The sequence below is a fragment of the Taudactylus pleione genome, unplaced genomic scaffold, assembly GCF_031769625.1.
Source record: "Taudactylus pleione unplaced genomic scaffold, aTauple2 ptg000602l, whole genome shotgun sequence".
Taxonomy (NCBI): domain Eukaryota; kingdom Metazoa; phylum Chordata; class Amphibia; order Anura; family Myobatrachidae; genus Taudactylus; species Taudactylus pleione.
Genome location: NW_028285004.1, coordinates 7,476,692 through 7,502,898, shown reverse-complemented (window position 1 = coordinate 7,502,898; position 26,207 = coordinate 7,476,692). Strand labels below are relative to the sequence as shown.

Here is a 26,207-nt window from a genome sequence, read left to right as displayed (position 1 = left end):
GGGGGGATAATCATGCTGAGAGACACATGGTAGTAATACCAGTTACTGAATCCTAGAGGTTCACATACTTTTTATGGCAAAGAAAGTTAATGTTGGATCATTTTAAAGAATGAATGTAAAAGTATATTCTTTTGTGCCTCAATTTATTTATTTTACCTATTTCTTATGACTTAGATCTGAAAACATTTAAATACAGTCCTATTCTGTTTGCCTTGTAACATATGCCATGGGCACAAATATAAACCAGGCTACTTTGTGACTAAATAGCACTACTGCATCATTGTATTTGCTTATATTTCTCCATTTTACAAAATCATACCCATTTCATAGTTTTTGTAGTAAGGGGAAAATAAGGAGGACAATGCCATGTTATTATTTAGCTAATTACAGATATAAATACAAGCCTATTCTATAGTGTACTGAAGTATTTGTAATGGCAAAAAAAATATATAACCAAAATAGGTAAATAAGAATGATGGCAAATTTTCAGTATTATGTGAAGATTTTATTGTGAAGAGCCATTCCGTAACATGTAATGTTAGAACGTCACATTATAGCAAACAAATCACACTTCTCCTTTACAACTGTTATGTGCATTCCACATGAGAGGTCTTGGAGAACAGGTCAATGTGACTTTCTATTATTCATTCACTTAGGTAATGAAAGGATATTAGAACTGCTAGAAGAACAACAGCCGTCGCTATTACAAGTCCTGAAATGAAAAAACATAAAAGAAGAAACACAAGGTGATTGCATTATCCTGAGAAGAAAAATCTACATTTTACTCCAAATGACCCAGCAAATTAGAGAGTATGATAAAATCCATTTTGTTGGTCTATACTTGTAGTATGTCACAAACTTAATGCTGCATATCAATGTCTGTCTGGGTGTCTCAACCAGACCAGATCAAATGGTTGTTTTGCACACTGTACAGGTTTCATAACATTAAAACAAGTGATATTAATGATGCAGTCAAATTTAAAATTATTCTTAAGCTTAAATATGAGCATAAGATAGGTTTAAGCTATTTGCATCAGAATTCCTCCTTTCCACCAGTTACTAATTTTGAAGAAAAGTATATATGTCTTCTACAAGATAGAGAAAAGCATATTTGTCACCTACCCATATTCTGATGGCCTTTGGAAGATATCTCTTTTTTTAAGGTGCATGTTTGAGCGCTTGTAGGGTTATCTGATTTACAGGAATCATGTTGATCATGTTCTAAATCAACGAGAAAAAAAATTACCGTGTAATTTAAAATGGGATGGCACAAAACATATCAGTATTGTATAGCATTTCCTACGATACCTGTAATTTAGTTTAAATGTGAGGAAAACAAAGGAGGAAACCTTTCCTACTTTACACTATTCCCCGGACCCTTCCGTTGGGTGACACGCAGGTCTTTAGCCCAGGACTAATAAGGACTGCTGGTTTGATTGTGCATTCCATTCACGAGTGTCTGGTAGGTCGCTTATCCCTTTGTTTGTGGGAATCTGATTATATATGATTTTATTTTTAATTTTATATGTGATGGTTTTACTTCTGGACTTTTTGTAATAAATGATAAAGCAAATTGTAAAGGGGTACGATATGGAAATGGGATTGAAATGCCGGCGGCTGTTTAGCAAAAAATCCTGACAGCGGCTGACCGACAGGATGAAAATCCCGACAGAGGCAGGTAAGTATTCTAACCTCCCCTGTCCCCCTCTAAGCCTAACCGTCCCTTAGTGGTGCCTAACCGTAACCCTCCTTACTGCTCCCTAAACCTAACCCTCCTGGGGGGTGCCTAACCCTAACCTCTTCCTGGGGGTGCCTAACCCTAACCTCTTCCTGGGGGTGCCTAACCCTTCCCCTCCCCCCTAGGGGTGCCTAACCCTAACCATTCCCCCAAAACCTAACGCTAACACCGCTAACTGCCCTAATCCTAACCCCGCAGCTAACAGGGCAGGCGCATCGGACTTACCTCGTTCGGACACGCATCGTCCTGGATTCGGTATTATGATAGGCGTCGGTATTTCGATGCCGATCATAAATCCCTAGTCGGTATTCTGCTGTCGGGATTGTGACCGGCAACTACATCCCACGATATGTGCTCAAATAGAAACAGCTGGGGGGCCGGTAGCGGCTGATTACCTGAGGTGTCCAACCTCAAAAATGGTCAAAAGTCTAGGAAGAAGTTGGTAACAGCGCTACACTTGAGTGTCTGGTTGTTCCCACGTACATTGTACCATACGGAAAGAAGATCCCTAAAAGATTTGACTTACTTCCCAGATATTGTAGCAATTACAAAAAAAAAAAAAAGAACCTGGCGCTGATGGTATAATATATTTTCAAAATGTATTTTTATTTTTATCTATCAATCAAGCAGCAGAGAGCCAGTGTGCTTTTGGTTGCACACAAATATACACCCAGAAACTAGGTGTTACACAGTAAAAACAATAAAACACCCTTGAGCTAAATTAAAAAGTATAAGCTAGTACAGGAACAATCATATATCCGAAATTATAAACATATTTATTACCACATATATAATGGAATATAATTCATTGACTGGTCAACAAACAAATGATACTAAAATATCACATAAAAAAGATTTCCATAAGATACAAAATAAATATTGCAAAAAATGTATTAATATACTTGAAAAAACAGTTTTATACTCTGGATCTGATGAGTCTACTATAGATGTAGGAGGTGAATAATATACTTTAAATTGGTTTTAATTCACTGTGCCCACACAAAACTCGTAATGATTTTGAAAAAATTCAAATGTCCTTCTCTTTAAATATATAGAGAGAGTCTCTCAAGTCTATATAGACTGTAGCCGCAATCAGTTTAAATAAAAATGCCTGGTATATATCTCCGTATTATCCATACCAAAGGACCTGTGCCGACGGTAATTAGGTCTCCACTTCGGGAGATCCACTAACTCCCTATGAGTTGATCGAGGGAGAAAGAGGGGGGAAGGGCGGCCGGCAGCCTGGCACAGCGCATGTGACATCATGATGTTGCACTACTGGATCAGAAAGGAGCTGAGCTGTCAGGGAAGAGGAACAGCAGGTAAGGCGAGAGAGACAAGGGTCAGGTGGTGGGGGCTGCAGATGAAGTGGGGGGTATGGAGCTGAAGACACAGGGCCGGTGAGACGCAGGGGCTGGGGAATAAGGTTAAGAGACACAGGGGCTGGGGAATAAAGCTGAGAGACACCGGGGTTGGGGAATGAAGATTTGAGCCACAGGACTGGGGAATGAAGATATAAGCCACAGGGACTGGGGATGAAGATGAGAGACACAGGAGCTGGGGAATGAATCTGAGAGACACGGGCTGGGGAATGAATCTGACAGACACAGGGTGGAAAATTAAACTGAGAGACACAGGGGCTGGGGAATAAAGCTGAGAGATACAAGCTGGGGAATGAAGATGAGAGAGACAGGGGCTGGGGACTGAAGATGGGAGAGACAGGGTGGAGAATGAAGCTGAGAGACACAGGGGGGAGAGGATGATTAAGTTGAGAGATGGGTGGGGGGATAATGATGCTGAGAGACACAGGGGAGATGAGTGGATGGCTGGAAAGATACAGGAGGTTGAGGCTGGATACAAGGAAGGTGCTGGAGTGACACAGGTCAGGATGAGGCTGGAAAGACAAGGGTTGAGGCTGGTGCAACACGTGAGTATAAGGCTGAGACACACATTTGGGGATGTGGCTGGAGATACACAGGGGATGAGCCAATGACTGATTTGCCTGTACCTACTGGGAAGGGATTGAGGGCCCCAAAAACATGTGTGCCGGGCCCCAAGATTTCTGCTGCTGGACCTGCCTCTCATGTGAATGATTGTTGATGGGTGAGATGGGGAGAGGCACATAGGGAGCCATAAGGAGAGGTGAGAGCTTTGTACCTACAGCAAGAGACTAGGTCCTCAGATTTCCTTTCATGAACAGCCCCGTGCTGATTAGTTTATGTCACGGACTGGGTATTATGTAAATCCGTCTCGGGACCCTTAAGGCTGACTGACATGCATAGCAAACAAAGTGGTTTGATGATACTTTGGCTAATCGGTATGAACAGGAGCTTAGGTACACTAGCGACAGTGTAGGAACCACAGACTTGTGATAGGCATGGATACTATACTGTAACTGGTGTTAAACAGACTAAGTCCACTGAACAACCCCTCGTCTAGTGACCTGGGAAGGCCAGTAAGACCAGGAATATACTCCATAGTACTGGTAGATAGGAACTCATAACTCAAACCAGGAATCAGAGTCTTATGTAGTCAGAGTAACACTTGCAGGAGCTGTAACTCTGGTACAGCTCTGACGCAGAACCTTGGAACTGGAACCAGTGAGGAATACAGCTTGCTGGACACCTCAGTGTACAGACCATATAATGCACACTGAACCCTAGCCCTGGAACCAGCACCATTCTCTGTACCAGCCCAAGACAACAGCACAAAGTACAGGGAAACCAATGCAAGGTCAGCACAATAGTATATAACCTGATAACCTGGACAACCACTGAGCATAGAGTAAAATAGCATAAGTAACTTGCATGCACTGTCGCAGTGGTATGATAGAATGAAGACCACGACTGAACTTGCTGACTCTGCATTGAGGAGTAACAAGTTGGTATGCAGCGTGGAAGCTGTCACACTGATCGATGACGGTAGACAGCGGCAGATGGAAAGCGGAATAATTGCTGGCTGAGACAAAGTAGTTCGAGTAGGTCTGTATACAGCGTGGACACTGTGGTGCTGACAGGTAACGGAATACAGTGGCAGATGGAAAGCAGTATACTTGCTGGCTGAAACTAAGTGGTTGGAGCAGGTTTGTATGCAGAATGGACGCTGCTGCGCTGATAGGTAACGGAGCACAGTAGCAGATGGAAGGCATGGCTGTATGCAGCGTGGAAGCTGCGGTACTGACAGGTGACTTACTGGCTGACCGGAGTGTAAGAAGCAGGTCAGTATACAGCATAGAAGCTGTGGTGCCAGCAGATGACGATACTCAGTGGAGATGGTAAATAGTGAGAGTCACGGAGGGCACGATCACAGGATGAAGGAGTAAGCCTGGAGGCTAGAACTATCCTGAGCAGGAACACGTTGTTCAGGCAATGGGTTGCTCAAAGGAACTCGTTTAAATAGGAGGTGGTCAATAGCCATTGCTCTAGCTGACCAGGTGAGAACACGTGCATTAACTAATCACAGGGAGGTATCCCTACTGTGATATCTTGGAAACTGAAATAAATGAATGTCTGAGACCCCGATTCGTGACAGTTTACAGCTGGAAGGCACTATGGATGGGGGATCCCACACTGTGTGTCCCCCTGCTATAGTGCCCTGGCTGCAAGAACCTAATGCTTGTAGTGGAAACTTTGGGGACCCAAAGCTCTTTTTCTCTATGATTTTTCCACCTTCAGAGAGAGAGAGAAAATTGACTGAATGAATCAATGTTGCTTTCCATATATATTTAATCAGTACTGGGCCCCACAATTTCTGATGGTAGTCCTGGTTTCAGTGTCATGAGATATTAGGAGGAACTGATTTGGTAGCTTCACTAGTCAGTTTGCTTTAAAAAAAAAAAAAAAAGAAAGAGAAAAAAAAGAAGAAGTGTTATTGGTCTTGCACCAATAGAATGATAATGGTTGCTGCTATTTACACAACAGTTTTTCACTTTGGATAACATATTGTGTTTTAGCAATACCCTCTACTGGCAATGTTGAGCTTCACTTTATACATTGTATTGCATTACAGTAGAGCTCTATCTGGCAAGATTTCACCATGTACACAGTGTAATGTTCTGTAGCAGCATCACTATAAGTATGTGAAGTATTGTTCAATTAGAAAAAAATAAATTAGAAAAAGCTCATGTGAAGTTTGAAACATTAACAAAGTTATTTCGCCACCTAATGTTTTCCCCCACATTTGTTATATTTAAAATGGAAATGAGTGATGCATGAGGTCACTTCTCATACCTACTCGATACATGTGTATGACACTGGGACACAATGAATTCAGCAAATGATAATGTCCTAAAACTGTTACAGTATCGTAAAACATGATAGCTGGATATAAGCCATCTGTGAAAAACCTGATTTCCAATACTTTTTTCTTAACAATGTTAAGCAACAAATTAACATGCAGACATTTTCCTATTTACGTGCGTATGTTTATACTGAGTAATCATGCACACTAATGTGCTTTTTCATATTTTATAAGACCCATTAAATTTTGAAAATGTCCCAGTTAGGTTATGTATCAAAAATGTCTGACGTTAGAACCAGAACATTCAAACGCTTCCTGGATTATACTTTATGTGTATAAGAATTGCCTATTAACTTTTACTATTTGAAATTGTGCAACAATCTGCAAATGACTGTAGTTTTTGCATAATACAATGTATTACACAAACAGTCATTTCCATAGACACTAAAAAAATGGAGATATATTAATACACTTACCTACAGTGACTGGTGTAGAAAGCAGTCCACTAAATATGTGAGAAAGGAACTGTCATTGGCAGCAATGCAAAAGATATTGGTTAATTTACTATTATTATTATCATTTATTTATATGGCGCCACAAATGTTCCGCAGCGCCTTACAAAGCACATAAACAAGTTGTAGACAAGCGACTTACAGAACAATACAATACAGGACCAGGACATGGATGATATATATTGCTACATTAGTGACCATAACATCCAGATAAGCAACAGAGCATAAGCAGCCAAGTGTTAGGTGCCCTAGTGGTAAGAAGTAGATTAAACTAAAGTAGGGAGAAGTACAAGAAGTTAGAGGGCCCTGCTCATAAGAGCTTACATTCTAAAAGGGGAGGGGAAGACAAACAGGGGTGACACAGATGGGGAGGAAGGTGTATGTATCAGGGAGTTAGAATGACAGCTGGAAGGCTTTGATGAAGTAGTGCGTCTTGAGAGCCCGTTTGAAGGATTGCAAAGAGGTGGAGAGTCTGATGGGCAGTGGGAGAGAGTTCCAGAGGTGGGGAGCAGTGCGGGCAAAATCTTGGAAATACAATGCAAACTTATTAATTACCTGGGTGCACCACCAAATGGAATGGGAATGTAATGCCGTTGTAAACAGCCGCTGGTTCAAATCCCGACACTGTGAGCCCGACAGATGGAAATCCAGACAGCATGAGGTAAGTACCCTAACCCTCCCCTCTCCCCCCACTAACCTTCCTTTAACCCCAACATCCCCCTCTAGTGCCTAACCCTAACCTCCCCCCAGTGGTGCCTAACCCTAAACCCCCCTTCCCCTAGCCTGACCCTAACCCTCCTGGGGGGGGCGGGGGGGGGGGGGGGCCTAACCATAAGTCTGCCTGGGGTGCCCTAAACCTAACCCGCCTCCCGCGGCTAACAGGATGGTCGCCCCGTACTCACCTCGTTCAGGCTTGCGTCGTCCTGGATTCCGGCGTCGGGATTATGGCAGGTGTCGGTATCTTGACGCCTGTCATAAATCCCTAGCTGGCATTCTGCAGTCGGTATTGTGACCAAACTACATACCCACCAAATAATATAGGGAAAAGTGAAGCGGATAAAGTAATATTAGTATCCAACACCAGCTGGCCAGCAAGTGCAAGGGATTGTGCCAAAAACATTCAGAAGAAATGAAAGAAAAAGAAGTAGAGGATAGTGCTGCCATGGTGTGTTTATAGTTAAAAAAAATATATATATATGCTCAGAAATGTGACTGAGGGCCTGATTCAGACCTGCTCGCGAGCACTGAGCGCTTGCAAGCGGGTCAATGGTGCCCAAGTGCGCATGCGCACGACGGAGGCGGCTGGGATGGGTATATGGGAGTATTGTATGGATGGGACAGCTCTTTTAAACATTGCAGGTGGGAATTACAGGTGTTTTAAAAAATATAAAAAAATGTAAGTGGCTTCAAATGACTCTAAAATCAACTTACATGCATTTGTATGCACTCCAAATTTAACTACAGTATTTATTTTATAATACATTTATTTAAAATATGCTTTCTATAATTCTTTTCACTGCTGTAATAAAAAGTGCATATTGTATATCTGCCATATGAACCATTTTAAAAGCGCTAAATATTTTTCTTGGGGACAGTATAATGTTATCCAATATTTTTTTATATTTTTTTTAGGATACAGGCTGTTCTTGCCATTTTTTTTCTATTTTTTGTCAAAAAAATCAATCATGACCAATATTTTTCAATTGGATAGCATGAGCATCTCATGTCGAATATAATATGCCCCATTGTATTCAAAATAATGCTTTCAGGCAATGGATGTGAAACTAAAATAATAATAATAATAATACAATAGTAATAATTATAATCATCATCAAAATAAATATTTATTTTACATTGCTTTTCTTAATCACTTCAAGATTGGGGGCTTTATTCATCATCACTAAATCAACCCTTTTTACAATGTTTTCATGTTTGTCTCTCAATTTTTAGTTGTTTACGATTCAATAAGGCTGTAACGAAAAGGCGATATCACCGATATCAGCTTGTTACAAAACTGGCTCAATAATTTCCATGTGAAGAAATTGTGTAATTTATCAAATTCCGAAATGCATTCTTTTCGGAATTTGATAGTGAAACTGTACGCCATTCTGAGATGGCATTCAGTTCACAAGCAGCATGTGTAGTGGCGGGATCTGTTCAGATCCCTCTTCGCTGTGTCCTGTAGTACTGTGCCCCCTGCTTGCACACCTTTTCTGGCAGGGAGCTCCATGAAACACCGCTCAAGGCTGCGGCTCTGGATAAGAATCCTATGGCAGAAAGTTTTGTATGACGGCGGACTGCAGACTCACTTTCCTGTTCGGGTGTTGCGCATGCGCAGTATGAAGACTACACAGTAGATATAGTAGGTGAAAAAAAATGCTGCAGAGGGAATTTTCTGAAAAGCTGTCTCTGCAAAAGGAGCCACTTTCAGAAGTGATACTTTTAGTTGAGAATGATGAAAAACAACAATTTTTGTAAGAAAAAAAAAAAAAGATTTTTTTCATGATGAATAGAGCCCTGAATGGCAGTAGCATGACCACTTCCAATGTGTTGATTCAAATAGGTATCTTTTTACTTCCTAGTCCACATAAGCACATTACTTATGGTAACACAATCGGTAATTATTTATGTTTACTTTAAGGACATCATATGGAGGGTGATATTAAAAAAACAAAAACCCTATGATCCTTTCCTTAGTTAGTTTTACATGCAAAGCCTCCCTGATACTCACCCTACTTTTTATTTCAATAGATCTCTTGGGTATAGGGACCCCAATTATTTCTACTTTATTCAAGGCCTACTATAGTTTTATGGTGGAAGATCTCAAATATATATTTGACTTCAACATATGCCTTCCCTTATGGTATACCACCACTGCACAAAGATACAATATAGTAAGGAGGAGTGAGGCTGGGGAAAGGACAACTAGATAGCAAAGAGACTATTTTGTATTTGGTATGAGCTATAATCTAAGCTTTCTGTGACCTTAAGCATTTGTATTTTCCCTTAAATCAATTTTATTATACAGTAACTTTGTATAGACAATGACATATGCCTGCATGTCAGAGTGGACAGTTCAGTCAATTCCTTGTACACAGACCTCTATGAGAAAAAAACTCTTACTATTATTTACTATATAAATATTTAGAAGCATTATGGGCCTGATTCAGCTTGGATCGCAGTTGCTAATATGCACGCGATTGGCCGATTGTTGCGTACTGCACATGTGTATGCATTGCGCGAACCGGCCACTGCGACCGGGACTGCTGACTACGTAGACCCATCGCAGAGTGATTGAAAGGAAGTACAGATTCTGGGAGGTGACGGGGGTGGTCGGGGAAACCCAGGCGTGCCAGTGCATTTGACGACGTAAACGACATTGAGCACAGCCTGCCGGGGACACACTAGACGATATCGCTCAGGGAGCATATCGTCTAGTGTGTATGCACCTTTACTCCCAGGCTCTGGAATGTTGCCTACATCTGAAATAAAAAACATTCAGCTCAGGCAGGATGGCTCTACCGCCATATCTAATGGCTTACAGCGATTGCTGGTCCTGTATATGTTGGAATTATGATATGCAGCTTTAATATGCATCATGCAAAGTGCAGTGTATAAGTAATAATTATGTCCTCTTCATGGCCACTTCACTTTAAAATCAAGCATTTGGAAACTCCAATCTAGAAATCCTGCGTTTGCCACTGCAAGGATTATTTTGACCCAATTTTGTGAGTCTAATTTTGAGAGATAAGACCCAAATTCAATATGAGCCGAGCCGCGATACTTTTTCCCGGCCCGGACTTTCCGCATACCTCGCCTGTTTTGTAGGCGGAAAAGTATCGCAGCCGTCCCGACTTTAAAATGGTCCGTATTCAAAATGGAAGTACGCAAAAACAGGACCTGGCAAAACTTAAACAAGCGGAAAGTCCTGTCAGTTTGGGGGAAATCAGCCTGACACCCCCCAAATGATGCTCTGACATGGGGGTTTCCTATGGTACCCCCCAATTTGGCTTGCTGAAGGTATTTGGTGATTTTAATAGCTGCTAATAGCGTTTTTCTATACGTATTGAAGAATAGTATTTTGGAGTTTTTTTCTCAGAAAATAAGTTATCCCAGCAAATTTGGGGTACTTGAAAATGGGGGTCAGCATATTTAAAAGTTGCTAAAGTGAAGTTGAAAAAATTGTGAAAAATCCACCTGCCGCAAGCACCTGTAATCAAAAAAACACTTGGGGCTTACTTGGGGATCCCCCCAGAGTCAAGTTCACTAGTTTTCAAGTTTGTACCCCAACTTTTTTTTTTTCGTCCCCTTTTTCAAAGGAATTTTTTTTGGGTGTTCTTAAGTGTTTTTTTTAATTTTTGACACAGATAGAGCCAAAATCACTCCAGGGCTTGCGCCTACGAGACCCTACCGCACGATGGTCGCGATGGTCTTGACCATGGCGACCATCATCATGGACGCTCGCATAAGCTGTGGGTGGTAACCCACAGCTATGCGAGCGTCCAAAAGGCCGCTCCACATTTAAATAGGACGGCCCTGATTCAGAGCGAGCGCTCTGGTCAGAGCGTCCGGCTCTGAATCAGGGCCCCTGTTGGAACCTTGGGCTGTCACTGTAAATGTACATTAAGTTACAGTCATATAGTGCCTCTAGCTCAATGTAAATGTACTGTTGCCAGGCAGCAGTTGAAAAATGATTAATAGAAATGATTGTAAGAGTTATTCAAGGTTTTTATGACTTGTAAAGTGAACTATCCAGTTATATAAACATTTCTAGTGGATAGGTATGTCAGCATCGACACAATGTTAGAGTAATTTTTTTTTTAAATCAATTTTACTACATGTCACATAAAGTTGAGATTATAGCTATTAATAAACAGTGATTGAAAAAGGGAGATCAACATACTTTTGTCTAGTTTTGGGTTTGGAAAAAACACCAAAAAACTGTATAGTGAATTTAAAATATTGTCTAACTTGCTACTAAACTTTTCCACTTTAAATGCTTACTTTTTGAATAACATTTTTGCAGCTGTGTTATGCAATACCGTAGTGCAATTTATGAATAAACCACAGATGTACAAATACTTACATTTAGGAGACTTGGCCTATCACGAACACACATTACAGTTGTGATACTTCTTTATGGTAATCCAAACATACAGTAAAAATAAACAGGATGTGGCTTGTTGATGGATTAGCATAGCAAATGTGTTTACTAAGCAGAACATAGTTAATATTAGTGTTGCTCTGTGAGATGTCACAGTGCTCTGAAGAGCCTGACATTGGGGAAAACAGGCAGGGCCACCAATGGGGGTGAGGATGGGGAACACTCAGACAGAGAGGTGGTCCTGGCCATCTCCTGCCACCACCCACCGCCGCTGAAGCCAGTGTAGGTGAAAGAGGCCCCCCGCTCTCCGCCGCTGCTACTGCCAGCGCAAATACTGTATATAGGACCCCCGGACGGTCCACCCCTTAAACCTCCGCTACTGAAAAGAGTCCGCTATGAGATAGGTCCCGATCCTGCCATCTGTCCCCTCTGCAGTGCCGATGCACAATAAAGCTTATCCGGCATGCGTGACGTCATGACGTCACTGTGTGCCACTGAAAGAAAGAAGAGCCGCTGAATCTGAGGAGCAGCAGCCTGGAACAGAAGAAACAAGGTAAGTCGTAAGATTAACATGGTGGCTGAGGCAAAAGAGGGCTGCAACACCACTGTGTCTACCAATGACATGCCTCTGTTTGGAGGCATGTCATTGGCATCTAACAGCAGCATGGCAGGTACATATGCTGCATGTGCAGATGCATCTTGAAGTGCATCTAACTCTGCATATCGATATACAGGGCCGTAAGGAGAGGTGGGACTACCCGCTCATGAGAGAGCTTACATTCTAAGAGGAACAGGGCACATATGAAACAAGAGGAGCTAGTGTGCCTCAGACTGGCAATTGAGACAGTTGTTAGAATGCCATTAGTGTGGGTAGTATAGGTGGAAGTCTATTAGAATATTTTATTACTGCATTGTTTATGTGTATAATTGTAATTTTCCCTGTACATTGAAATGGACACTTGGTAGCGTTACATAAATAAATGAGTTAATTCAGTAATTAATTAAATACTACTACTAATTACAAAAATAAAATGTTGGATCTGATGAAGGCTGTGTTTGGTAGTGAATTCTATTAGGGTGTAGTAGCACAGGAGAAGTCTTGTAGGTGGTAGTTAGAGGGTACAAGGTAAGTGCAAGGCAGAGGTAGATATAAAAGGGTAAGAGTATTTTGAGAAGAGATTGTTGTTGACTACTTTGTAGTTAGGATGGGTAATTTGAATTAGATACTGGACACATGGAGGAAGATGGCATTTAAAATAGCTTGAATGACATCACTTAAAATAGCAAAGTATTCCGGTGCGCTGTCACTATGGCAGCCAGACAGAGGTAGTCAGCCTCTACACCAATATGGAAACAAAGAAATAAAATGACTGGCGCTATATATAGCGCCAGTCATTTTATTTCTTTGAATGACATCACTGATTGGCTTCTGGATAGGGAGACCTTTATCCATGCTCCTAGGGAGGCAGCAATGTTCTCACCTTTTATGGCAGCTGCTCTCCTCCATTCCCCGAGAAATAAAATACCGCCTCACATATACAATAATGTCCTATTTCATGACACCGATCTTGCCTGGAGGTCTATCTGCTCTAAAATTTTCTAGGCCCTCTATGGTCTCTAAATATATTATTTTCTGTGGCAATCCCCTCTTTCATCCTGGGTTGGAAAATCCTTGTTTCCGACTTAGGCGGGAGACGGGTATAGCATGGATTAAAGACGTTTTTGACCCAGGTGGCGTTATCATTTCTTTTAGTGCTTTACAAGCTAAAGCGCAAATCCCACATAATCCGTTTTTTATGTACGTCCAGATCTCTCACTTTGCATGTACAACTATAGCTCCATTAGCTGCTCTCGTTACTCCGGATCCTATCCATACATTGTTGGCTTTTATTATTTTACATCCGTACAAAATTAGACATTTATGCGGAGACCTAACCAGCCATTCTTGTGATAGATTATAGTGCTGCACGGTGGCAGCCTGGGGGAAAGATATTCCCACTATTTCCTTACCGGCCCACCTAATCTAGTACTGTGAATCTACCCTTAAGCATCTACGGTGCTCCTGTTTACAGATTTATGGTGCGGGAGGAGTCGGGCAGTTGTCTCAAATGTAAACGTCCCAATGCAACCTTTTTTTCATAACCTCTGGTCCTGCACCAAAATTCAAAAGTTTTGGGAGAAAACGATGCGTCTCATTAATACTATTTTGAAGTTGATTCTTCGTAGTGATCCCTTAGCGATGTTATGTGCTAATTTTATTAATTGGGACCTTAATCCAGAGGCTTTCAGTTATAATCACTGTAGCCATAAAAGTTATATTATGTAATTGGGTTTCTTCCACTCCAACTTCTTTGAAGCATTTCTACTAAAAATGTTATACTGTAATAGGCAGGCTGTCTTTCCTGCGTTGGAAACTGGGGTGGTGCTCCTTTAAAAAAAGTGGGGCAAATATATTGAGATGCTTGATTTCTCCTCGCAAATTAACATCCTTAAAGTATTTGAAACAATGTCTTTGTACTCTTCTCAGCAATTGACATGACGATTCTGTGCTTTTTCGTGTGGTCTGGCATGTTATTTGAATTGTTTTTTACATATTCTGTACAGCCTTGTTGTATCTCAGACCCAGTCGGCTCATAAAAAATTAGCGGTGGTTCTTTTGGGGAAACTCAGGTCCCCCCCCACCCTCTCCATTTCCTTATTTTAATGAATTGCAGTGATGGAATGGCAACATCATGATGTAGGTCTGGCTTATAGTTTGTCCAAGGACCACCAAAGCCTTTCATTGCATTGTACGCTATATGTATGTTGTTTCGATGCTGTTCTTTTTATATGCATTTGATGTCTTTACAACCTATTTTACTCTCTTACGCCTTTCCTATCTGCTGTAACTCATCTTTGAAAAGTCAATAAAAAGATGATAAAATAAATTGATTGAATGAGCAATAGATGGATTTAACAGCCATCAGAATGTGGGACTCCAACAGATAGTGGGAATGGAGAGGAGAAAAGTGACACAGGTAGGCACATTAAGAAAATGGATTGATAAGTGAGTCAGGAAAGAACTGTGTCAATCAGGCCAATGAATGGTGTGCAGGAGAAGAGGGTGACCAACAGAGTCAAAAGCAGCAAAGATGTAATGATGAGTATGGAGAAATCCCCCCTAGACTTTGCTGGAAGTAATGTAGATCATTGATCACTTTTGTTAGTGGAGACTTGGCAGAATGATGGAGTAAGTACCATTGCAGAGTGTCGAGAAAGTGGGCTAGGTAGATGAACATAAATTGAAAAAAATAGTGTGGTAGTTGGAGTGGGGCTTGGTTGAGAGATTATTTCTTGATTAGTGAAATGAGTGCATCTTTAAAGAAGGACTGAAATGTGCCAACAGAGAGACTGGTTGAATAGATGAGGGAAAGCAGAGAAATTGGGGGAGGGAATAGGGTCAAATGGGCAGGTTGTAGGGCTTATTGATGAATTTAATGCAGTGACTTTGGTTACTAGGTAGAATGAAGTGAGAGTGGATTGGGGAGTGCAGGATAAACTGGGTGGGATGTGTGGGTTTAGGCATGGGTAAATATTTCTAGTGAAAGTGTGTTAATTTTATCATTGTAGTTGGTGGCAAAGCAAGGTGAAAGCGGCAAAGAGGCACTGCAGTTTAAAAGACTGGGCTGTTATTAAGGAAATAATAGGGTAGTGTTATAACTTGTAAGATGGAAAACATGTATAGTGGAGGAAGTCAGATTTTACTAGTGCGGCACTCAGCAGTATGGAGACACTTTTACAATTGCAGATCGGTTTGTTGTGTCATGGTTGCGGTTTGAATTTATTGGAAACGAGGGGATCAATTCAGAATTGAATTTGCATTGTGTGCATGGAAATAATGGCCGGTACATTCTAGACGACATCGTCTAGTGTGTACACTCAATGTCACTGATGACAACATTGTCTAGTGTGTATACTCAATGTCATAGACGATTCATGCTCCTGCGCATTGTCGGCGACATCGTCAGTGATGGCCATGCGTGGCGAATGCAGCATGGCTCCCCCAACATCGGCAAGTGTGTATACACCTGCCGATGCTGGGACCAGCCGTGTCCCGTCGCACGACAGGTTGGCTGGGTACACATCGTTAAATGTTTATCCAGCTTTAGGGCCTGATTCAGAATTGCAAAGCTGCCGTTTGTGGGTGGCGACTGAATCTGTTTCCCGAAACGGAGGCATGTCGGCGCCGTTGGGGGGGAGGGAAAAGGCCAGGATCTCCGTCGCCTTACGGAGATGTCCTGGCCTCTTTCTCTCATTTGCGGCGGCCGGCTTGCGTGATCCCATGGGTCACTTAGCCAGCTGATGTTCCCGCAGATTATCAGATGCTGCGTAATACAATGCAGCTCGGATAAGTAATGCATGCAGGAGGTGTGGTGGCTAATGTTGAATTATCATAATTGCATGGACAGAATTGCACAGCTGCTTGCATGCAGCTTTGCAATTCCATCCTAAGCTGAATCAGGCCCTAAATGCGGATATTTGCTCATATTCAGAAATGCACTGCCACTATCAATACACTTGGTGGAACAGGCGTCATAATTATCAGCACAGAATTGAAAACAGATGGATCTTTGCATATGCACAACTCAGCATAGTTCCCAGTTGCATCTGCACACCCTCACTACATTTATCCTATGTACAAACACCACATTGCCGCCCAGTTACACACATGTATGTGGAGTTGCGAAGGAGATACATAAGATTCTGAATGGTCCTAAAGCTAGGTACACACTGGAGCAATGTCGTTCCGATTTGGCCAAATCGTAACATACTGTATCATGTGTATGCCAACAAGTAGATAACAAAAAAAATGTATAATTTCAAAGTCAAAAACATATTTGACAGAGCTGCTTTGATGTTAAATAATCACTTATTTTCATTTGTTTGTGGAATGCAGAATCTGGTGGTGGGCAAGCAGTGCCTGAGACCGCAGAAGGACTTACGTACTCCCAGTAAAACAAGCAGGAAAACAAAATGATAATGAGACATGCACTTAAAGGTTACAAAAATAATAAATAATAATAAAATAAAAAAATGAATGTATTTTATTAACAAATAACTCAATGTTATTGGAGCATTGAAAGTTAACCTAAAATTGTGTAAAAGTTATGTGTTCCATTTGCTCTCCTTCTCATGCCTTAGTAACCACAAGTGGACAATGACAGAGACAGATGTCCAATGGATATAAAGACTGTGGTTACTAGTGGTTAGCAATTTTACAAACAAGAAGGCAGATAAATAAAACAGGAATATTTAAAACACAGCTGAAGTTACATACCATATTTGTCTGTAATACGTTGCTCCTCCGGAAAATCTAAAGCATCATAATGCACTTCTTGATCCAACATCTCAAGGAAATGATTCTTTAAATCTTCCTCAGTTTCATCTCCAAAAACATAGTCACAAAGCATTGAGCTTGAGCCAGGAATGGGAATAAACAAACGTTGGGGAAGTAGACATAATTCCTTGTATTCTAGAAAAATATTTTTGTAAATAACAAAGTTCAGCCAGTAAGAATAAGTAGGAATAAAGTGAATCAATGTAAACCACATAAAATTTGTCTTAAATATCATGCCAAATGCTTACCACGCTGTGATCCATTAAGCATGATATCTTCAAACAGTATTTCACAACGATCTGATATGGTATTGAGAATATCCCTTTTTATAGCCTATAAAAAATACAAAGTGTAAAAATGTGGATTGAAATTTATATAATTTAAAAAGAAATTACATTTACTATAAAAAAAAACCCCTCCATATCAACCAAATCTAATTTTAATATCGTATTTGTTAATAAGATATTAATCATTTGTACATGTACCCAAAATGTTGAATGGGAAGGGGTACCATCACAAAAAAGTATAATTAATACTGTACATTGTCTGGTTTAACTGTAGTATAATTATATAAATCTGCAAAATTATGATTATGGGCCATATCCAATTAGCCCCGAACACTGTTTGGGCTCTAATTGTTCCCCGCGATTGGCGAAAAATGGGGATTTTTCGCCGATAATCCCCGATTTTCGCCGATATTTTTTTACTCCCTATCCTATTAATTCGGGCAAAATAATAGGATAGTTCGCCCGTTAACGCATAGGAGCCGCGATAAGCTCGCGGCCCTATGTGTCCTCGCCTTTTTTTTGGGCGAAAAAACGGCATTTACCGTGGATTATTTTTCGGGACACATCAGGTCCTGAAAAATAGCCCCGTAGTCGGCCTGACGACGGCACTTATCGGGGGTTAATTGGATAGCCCCGAGCGAGCTAATTAGCCGCGGTGATTTACTGCAGCTAATTGGATATGGCCCTAAATCTGTTGATTAGTTACTGCACTTAGACTCTTCAGAATGTTGCATTTATTCATTAGCTTAATCTCATTATATAAACACAATGCTCCCACATTGCCCACCTGGTCATGAAGAAGGGAAGGTGCCAGATGAGAGCTATAAGTCTCTCATCTGGCACCTTCTCTTCTTCATTCAAGCATACCCTGGTCTCCCCATTTTTAAGAAGTCCTCTCTTGACCCCTCCTCCCTCGCTAACTACCATCTCATCTCTATTCTTCTCTTTGTCTGGACCCAATCTGGCTTTCGGTTTCTTAATTCCACCAAAACTGCCGTTGTCAAGGTCACCAATGACCTCCTCATCAAATCTAAAGGTCAGTTTACTATTCTCATACTGCTTGACCTCAAAGAGGCATTTGACACTGCAATAGAAATGTAATATCTCAAAACTAAACTCAGCCCCTTTCTACCAGTCAAGTCCCCCATCTGTTCCCACCTTCTCCGTTGATAATTGTCTAGATGTCACCCTTGACTGTGCCCTTTCCTTCTGCCCCCAATTCCAAACCCAGGGCTGGTTCTACCATTATGCCAGGCACGCAGCAGGTACTATACTGAAGAGGGCGCCACAGTGCCGACATACTTAATGACAGCCCGACCGACTCAGTGACAGTGAGTCACCTCCATCACTCTTCGGTCATGCGTCTGCCCCGGACAGACTCCTCTGACAGGATTGTCACTGACTGCTCCATCTCCAGTAAGCATGTAATGACTGGGAGGCAGAGCTACTCGAGGAGCCGAGGTGAATGGAGCGCCATCTAGAGGAGCCGCACTTCTGGATTCTTGTGTAGCGCTAACAAGACCCAGGCACCGGCTGCAGTGCAGCAGGATGCGGCTTTCACACAGGGACTGCATTCAGTGACTGGGTAATCTTCACTCCACAACTGCTTGAGGTATCTCTCTGCCATCTCCCCCATTAATTTTCTCTTGTCTCTCTCTCATCTCACGCTCTCCCTTATTCCTCATATATATATACATATCTTCCCCTATTTCTCCTCTCTCTCATCTCCCTCTATTCCTAAACTCTCTCTCCCGGCTCCCCCTTTTTCTCCCAGTTCCCCATATTTCTCCTGTGTTTCTACCGGCTCCTCCTATGTCTCTTTCGACTCCCCTCTTTCCTCCTCTCTCTCTCTCCCTGCTTCCCCTATTCCTTTCCTTCTCTCTCTCCCAATTCCGTTCTTTCCTCCTCTCTCTACCAGCTCCCCCTTTCCTCCTCTCTCTCTCTCTCTCTCTCTCTCATCTTCCCCTATTCCTTTTAGAATATTGAATATTTCAAACCTGCAGATCTATGTAATATTAATATTATACAATATATTGTTTATGATATTTTATAATATTTGTTGTGTAGAAAAATTCCTAATGTTTTATATATTTTTATACAATCGACAGTATTTGGGTGATTGAGCACTGTATAGTATTTATCTCCATTGAGGTGGACAAGTAGAGATGCATTCAGGCCTTAATGGACCTGACAGAATAAAGGGAGCCGGACAGAGGCTGCGGGAATGTCTCCATAGGCTTAAAGCAGTTTACACGCTTTAAGGATGGCGTAAACCAAAAGGGACCAAACTCCGAAAACCTGCGCTTTTTGGAGTTTGGTACATAGGTGTCATACTGGAGTCCCCATTAATATTAATGGGGACTGTGGTGTGCAGTGGTATTAAAGCCTTTTGCAGGAGCTTTCTGTGAAATCTGTTAATACATAACGGTGAAACATAAAATTATTTAGAAACTGTATTTTCTGCATAATTTTATGAAAAAAATACATTCTCTACAAATCTTCAAACAGGTTCTCGAGACCCAGTACTTCATCAAAACCTTCCAACTCTTACTGTAACCCGCTGCTACATGCTCCTTCTTCCCTGTCTACGCAATCAGTTTCACGCATGTTTGTCTTCCCCGTCCCTTTGGAATGTAAGCTCCCACAAGCAGGACCCTCTATCCTTTTGTGCTTCTTCTTACTTCATACTTTCATGATCATCTACTCCTCACTCGGGCACCTAACACATGGTTGCTTACGCCCTGTTGCTTATTTGAGTGTTATGATAGCTAATGCAGCAATGTGCATACCATGTCCTTGTCCTGCATTGTATTGTACTGTAAATCACTGGTTTCTTGCTTACTTGTTTCACTATGTACTTTGTAAGGCGCTGCGCAACACTTGTGGCGCCATTATAAACAAAAATAACAATAGCGCACCTGAGTCAACAGCTGCTTCCGTGCTGCCTATTTCGTGAATAGGAAGGCGATACTAGTAATAAATGTATAGGAAGTGCTTGATAAGGTTTAAAACTTAAAATATGACGATGAAATAAATATTTGGAACATAGTAATAATGTAATTATAAAATATGACAGTGTACAATCTGAATACTGAATACAAGGATGATATTAATAATGTATAGAAAACCACTAATTAAATACAAAGAAAAATAATGAATATAAAGTAAATGAAATTACTTGTGGCGCCATATAAAGGATAATAATAATCTGTGTATAATAATGCTTATTCCACTAAGGGGCGCCAAAATCTATATTTGCTTAGTAGAAAAATTAGCCTCAGGCCGGCCCGGTCACAATATTGTCTTTTCATGTCCACAATATTTCCAGAATCATGTCCTTCTTCACTGTAGCAGCTTCTAAGAGTTTATTTAGTAATGCTTATATAATAGCATTTTAACGCATTTTATCTTGAGAAAGCAAGATATTTTGTTTATCCGTGTCTGGTAAAGAGAAAAAGTGTGGAGACATTTTCTTTCTCCAATGAGATTCCAGCAGCTCCCAAAGGTACCAATGGAGGCTGTGCAGGAACGATATCTACTGCATAAAGCTGAGAGACGCACGGTGTGTCCTGACATGCCTTTTCACATAAATAAGCTGAGAGAATGACAGAAAATAACTTAGAAAACTGCCATTAATTTTATACTGTTTAGCACAGTTTTTAAATAGACCCCCTTAAATTCTGAGTCATGCCCTCATCATTTCCCGCCTGGTATACCATTATCTGCTACTCTGGCCTTCTCAATTTCAGCCTCATCCCTCTCTAATCTGCCCTCAACTCTACAACCTGCCTCATTGTCCACTGTCGTTGCTGCTCCTCCGAGTACCCTCTTTGCCAGTCAATCCACAATACCTCCTCTCTCTCACTACTTTCAGTCTCACTGCTCCTACCTACATCTCCAGCCTCACTTCCTCAGATACAGATGGGTCCTCATACACTATTGCTGCAGTCGTGCCAAACGAAGCGCCTTAGTTGCAAACAAATGCAACAAACTGCTTCACAAGACTGCACTGAATAATTTGATATGCGACACACTGTGCATGACTGTGTCTGAATCTGTGTACGAAGTGAGAAAATGCAGTGGCGGCGGCCTTTTTCCTCATCAAGGTCCATTATGCTTCGTATACAGATTCAGTTGCACACATATCTACAAATGTCACATATCATATTAACCAGTGAAGTATTGTGAAGTGGTTTGTGACAAATGCATTTTAAGGCGAAAAAGCACCAGGCGTCACGCGCTGTATGGCATATCAAAGCTGGGTGTATGAGGACACATCTACATAACCTCCCAACCTCTTAATTCTGCTATTGATTGTAACTTCACATCATCCCTGATCATCACTTCCTACTTCATTCTGGATTTATACTTTTCCCCTCAGAACCTCTGGAATGTCTTCCCTCTCTCCTTTACCATCACCCAGCCTCCCAGGGTGACCTTCAGACTCACTTTTCTCTGCAGTCTCTGCCCACTTCTCCCCATTATGTCCACCCACAATACTGAGTCTGTATATGAAGCACACAGGGGGGGGGGGGGAAGGAGAGACACAGGGGAATTTCACCAGAGAGAACATGGAGGAATCGGGCAGGAGAGACATGGGGGGAGAGGCTAGAGAGATACAGGGCTGATGAGGCTGGAGAGAAACATGAAGGATGGCACTGAAGAGAATTTGACTGATGGGCTAAAGAGACATAGGAGGATGATGCAGGAGAGAAACATGGGAGATAAGACTGGAGAGAACTGGATAAAGTGCTGAAATTATTCACAATTGGCAGAATTAGAAGGAAAAGGCTGGGTCCCAGTAATATTCAATAAGACACCAATGGTATACTAAATTAACAAATACAGTTTATTAATAAAAAAGATTAAACATTATTTCTTACATCAAGTTAATTTAGTTTTTCCTACAGGTAGAATGTGTCTAAAGTTTATGTTAAAATCGATGTCAAAAGTCCTACAGTATGTGTCGTGTATTCTAATACACAATTGTTGTATATATTTATGAGCATAGAATTATTGTACATGATCTTGATCAGGAATATAAACAAGCTATTTATAAATGAAAGGATCTATTCTGACTGGATATCTGTAATTATCTACTACTGTATTAGAACTGGAAACTGTTTAGAAGACTAAGTTAAATGAAAACCAAGGACTTTTTTTTTGCAACTGTATGGTCTATGTGAGTATGGGGATGCTTGAATACGAGACATTACTATTCAATGAAACAGAAGACAATCATTACACACTGTAGCTTTTGGAGTGATTGATGTACCCACATCTTACCTGCACAGCATCTTTCACTTTTGGCTTGTTGTTGCAAACATACCCCCTACACTTTACAACTCCTTGAATATTTAGAGAGGACTTTAATACTTGAACAATTGCTGTGGAACGGTTAAAACTATTCTGAAATGATAAAAGTTGAATAAACAAGTATTATGATTTAAATGAACGAACACATTTACATAGAATATAATATTCTACAATAAAATGCAAAAGAAAATGATAAAATAATGGGTAAAAACTTGAATTTCTATTGTAAAAAAAACAATTCACTTGACCTATAAATAACTCTTATAAAACACCTACAGATGTGTCCTCATACATCTAGCTTTAATTCACCATGCAGCGCGACTTGCCTGGCAAGAGTAAGCCGCCAGGTCCCGTGCTACTCTAATAGCGTTGGGCGTCTTTTTGCTGAAAGTGCGACTAAGTCGCAATGCAATGCGACTAGGACGCACAAGCAGACAGTGCTGATTAATTTAATAAGCGACACTTGAATATCTGTGTGCTGCTGAGTCTGTATATGAAGCACAACGAAACTTGGAATGAAAAAAAGCTGCGGCTGCTAAGCACAGTCTGCTGGTGCGTCTTAGAAACAACACATTGCGACTTAGATTAGACACATGTTCGGCAAACAAACGCAAAAAAAGACACCCGGCGCCAGCAGAGTCTACAGGACCTGGCGCGCAGAGAGTGGCTTTTTAGTGCGACTGCAGCAAAGATGTGTAAGGACACTCACACTGCTCATGCTGTCAATGAATAAACAGGCTAGTCGCCACAGCAAGCAAAATAGGGTGAGAAGAAAAATGCAGCACTTGGTAGATACAGTTTACTAAAACATCATTCCCACTGTACTAGTTAATAACTTGGTCCCACTCACGGATTAATACACCTTGCCATTTAAGCTTTAACATGGTTAACTACCCCACAAACTCTCTTTGTGACTCAGCTTTTTTCACTTTTCACTACCAGACCCAGATTTAAAAATGTTCTTCTGTATTTGATGCTTTTGCTGTGCAGTCCCTACTCCTGCATACCGACATTAAGGGAGGAATTTAATTAGCCGCTGTAATTTACTGTGCTCTTATTGATCCCCTGAGGCTATCCCATGAGCCCTGAAGTCTAAAAACATCCATGATAAATAGCCCGTTTTCGCTATCGCGGCAACAAAAACACATAGGTCTGTGAACTTATCACAGATTCTATGTGTTTTCGTGCAATTAGAGATAATTTTTTTAGCATGAAAAAAACAGGCTGTAATTGAATTGTATGAAAAAAAAAATAGCAAAAAAAGTACAAATAAATTGCGAAAAAGTCCAGTTTTTCAAGTGCAAATAATTATCGGAGCTAATTGAATTCTGCTCTAAAAGTCATTAACCTCTCCCTGCATCATTTTCCATTTGTGCAGAGTGAAACATTGCAATGGTTATGTGTGCTTCCAACTCACAAGATCCCCCACAGGGGAGTTGTATATGGATTTTGCATATACACGTAAATTCAATCAATAAAGCAATGACAAAAATGTAAATCAATTTATTATATTTAATATAATATAACGTAAATGTGGTCAGATATGAAACAAATGGTTATTGTATTTGGTCCTTTTTCAGATCAGAGCATGTTTCCACTTTCCACTTTCCAACCAATTATTGTATTGTAAGCCAGATGTTGCAAACTTGGGAACAGATCTTCCCTGAGTGAGATCTTCCCTGTTGGGAAAGTGCAACAGGAGAATCTGCCAGCATGGATAAAAGATCGGGATACCATGTCCTTCTCAGCCAATCTGCACCGTATCCCTTTAGATCCACTGAAGGACCTTTGGCATCAGAGGAACTGGTGGAAACATCTGAAACTGCCAGGGTGCAATCAAAGCATCCACTAAGGTCGCCTGAGGATCTCCGGATCTTGCTCCATATTAGAGAATCTTTTTGTTTAAGCTTGAGATCATTAGATATATCTCTTGAACACCCCAGCGTTCCACAATCAAATTGTACACCCCTGATGGAGTTTCCACTCTCCTGAGTGAATTTTTTGTCAACTCAGAAAGTCAGCCTCACAATTTTCCACTCCTGGAATAAATACCGCCGGAATAACTGGAACAAACATCTCTACCAATCTCATTAATCGGGATGTCTCTGACATTGCCAGATAAACAGTCAGGGTGGCTCAAGAAGTTATGTACTGTATGCCTCTGCCGTGGAATGGACAATTGTTAAGAGGATTTTTAAGAGGACGTCCTTGTATGAGGTTCTGAGCCTAAAACAAAACATTGAACACAGCCCTTAGTTCCAGAATATTGATTTAAAGAGCAGACACCTTTCTGGACAAACTATAGCGCAAAAGTAAGTGCCCCAACTGGATAAACTGGCATCGGTTGTGACCAGAGTACAGTCCCAGATAACTGGCATCCACTTGTCAGATTCAGGTGAAAACTTCTTCACCTGGAAAAATGGCTCCATGGCCACCATCTTAGAGTGTGTTGCCACAGAAGACTCAACAAATTTGTCTATTGCATTAAAAACTCGAGAGACTCCCTTCTCAATGTTAAGGGACCACCCCGGTTCTACCATACTACTTTGATCCACAGTGATTGATGCCCTGGGAGAGAACAAAAGCAGAGTACACAAATCCGGCCAACCCACAGCAAAGCAGGCGATCACACGGTAAGGCATCAGCACGCCCACTATGTCTGAGCGTGCGATTGCATTGTGTATGCAGATGCCCACTAGCCTGTCTTAAGACGCCCACTGATGCACGTCATGTCCAGGAAGTGTATGCAACCATCGGTATCATCGAGGACCATCGGATGCATACGCAGCACTTGTGGTTGACCTTACCCTACTGCAAGCACTGCAAGAGCTTCAGTGTAAAATTCAGCTAAGTGAAGTGTACTATGACGCTGCCTCTTAATTATGCACGCCTCTGAAAAGGCGTTAAGACTCTCAGGCGCACCTGCGTTTGCACCTCCACTCCCCCGTTTTGAGCGGCTAGCCTCTGTCACCACCCACAAACTGCTTCTCCTGTCATTCATTCAGCTGGGCTGTCTATGTGCAGCGAGCAAACGCTTATCGATTACTCGCACAGGTTCGCGCAGTACGATGCGTACGCATGCACACAATGCAAATCATCGGCTGGCTGCGTGCGAACGCATCCTAGTGAGCGGGTCTGAATCGGGTCCTGAGTCGAATAAGAGGACAGAGGTACCCGGGGGAAATACTAAATAAAACAAATAGACTGGAAATAAAACAAAGCTTCCTAACATCTTTGTGCTTCTATTGTAGACACTAAATAAAAACAAAACTGAAAACGACAGTTGCAGGTGGAGATGGGGTAATTTAAGAGGGCTGGGAGTTTCAGCCTCAATAGAATTAACTATTTAGTGCCTATTCCTCAAACTTCCTACTTGAACCAATTTGTTTGCAGTGTCTCCCAGATAGGATGAAAGAGGAATACAGTTTGAAAATTACCAAAAAGCGCAATGAGGCCACTTGACCTGAGAGGCAAATAGCTAGCTCTCAACTCATTTGGCTTAACATGTACTGACTACATGATTGTCTTCTGACTTTGAAACTCTGTTAACTGGGTCTTCTCCAAAGACATGTAATATTATGCTGACCCATACAGATGTAGCATAGCCAAATCATCTGTTAATGCTGGGCAATTC

At 41.3% G+C, this 26,207-nt stretch overlaps 1 protein-coding gene across 1 annotated transcript in view; it reads right to left on the bottom strand.

Annotated features, from left to right (window-relative positions):
• Positions 1 to 483: 483 nt before the first annotated feature.
• The window catches only part of ODR4 (odr-4 GPCR localization factor homolog), a 100,380-nt gene continuing 74,656 nt past the window's right edge, over positions 484 to 26,207 (bottom strand). Inside the window, exons 10-14 of the mRNA XM_088453922.1 lie at positions 22,544 to 22,666; positions 17,219 to 17,303; positions 16,911 to 17,105; positions 1,123 to 1,221; positions 484 to 712 (exon numbers count right to left, since the gene is read on the bottom strand). Of these exons, the coding sequence (XP_088310048.1) occupies positions 645 to 712; positions 1,123 to 1,221; positions 16,911 to 17,105; positions 17,219 to 17,303; positions 22,544 to 22,666 (570 nt within the window). The 3' untranslated portion in view covers positions 484 to 644. The remainder of the gene's footprint in view (positions 713 to 1,122; positions 1,222 to 16,910; positions 17,106 to 17,218; positions 17,304 to 22,543; positions 22,667 to 26,207) is intronic.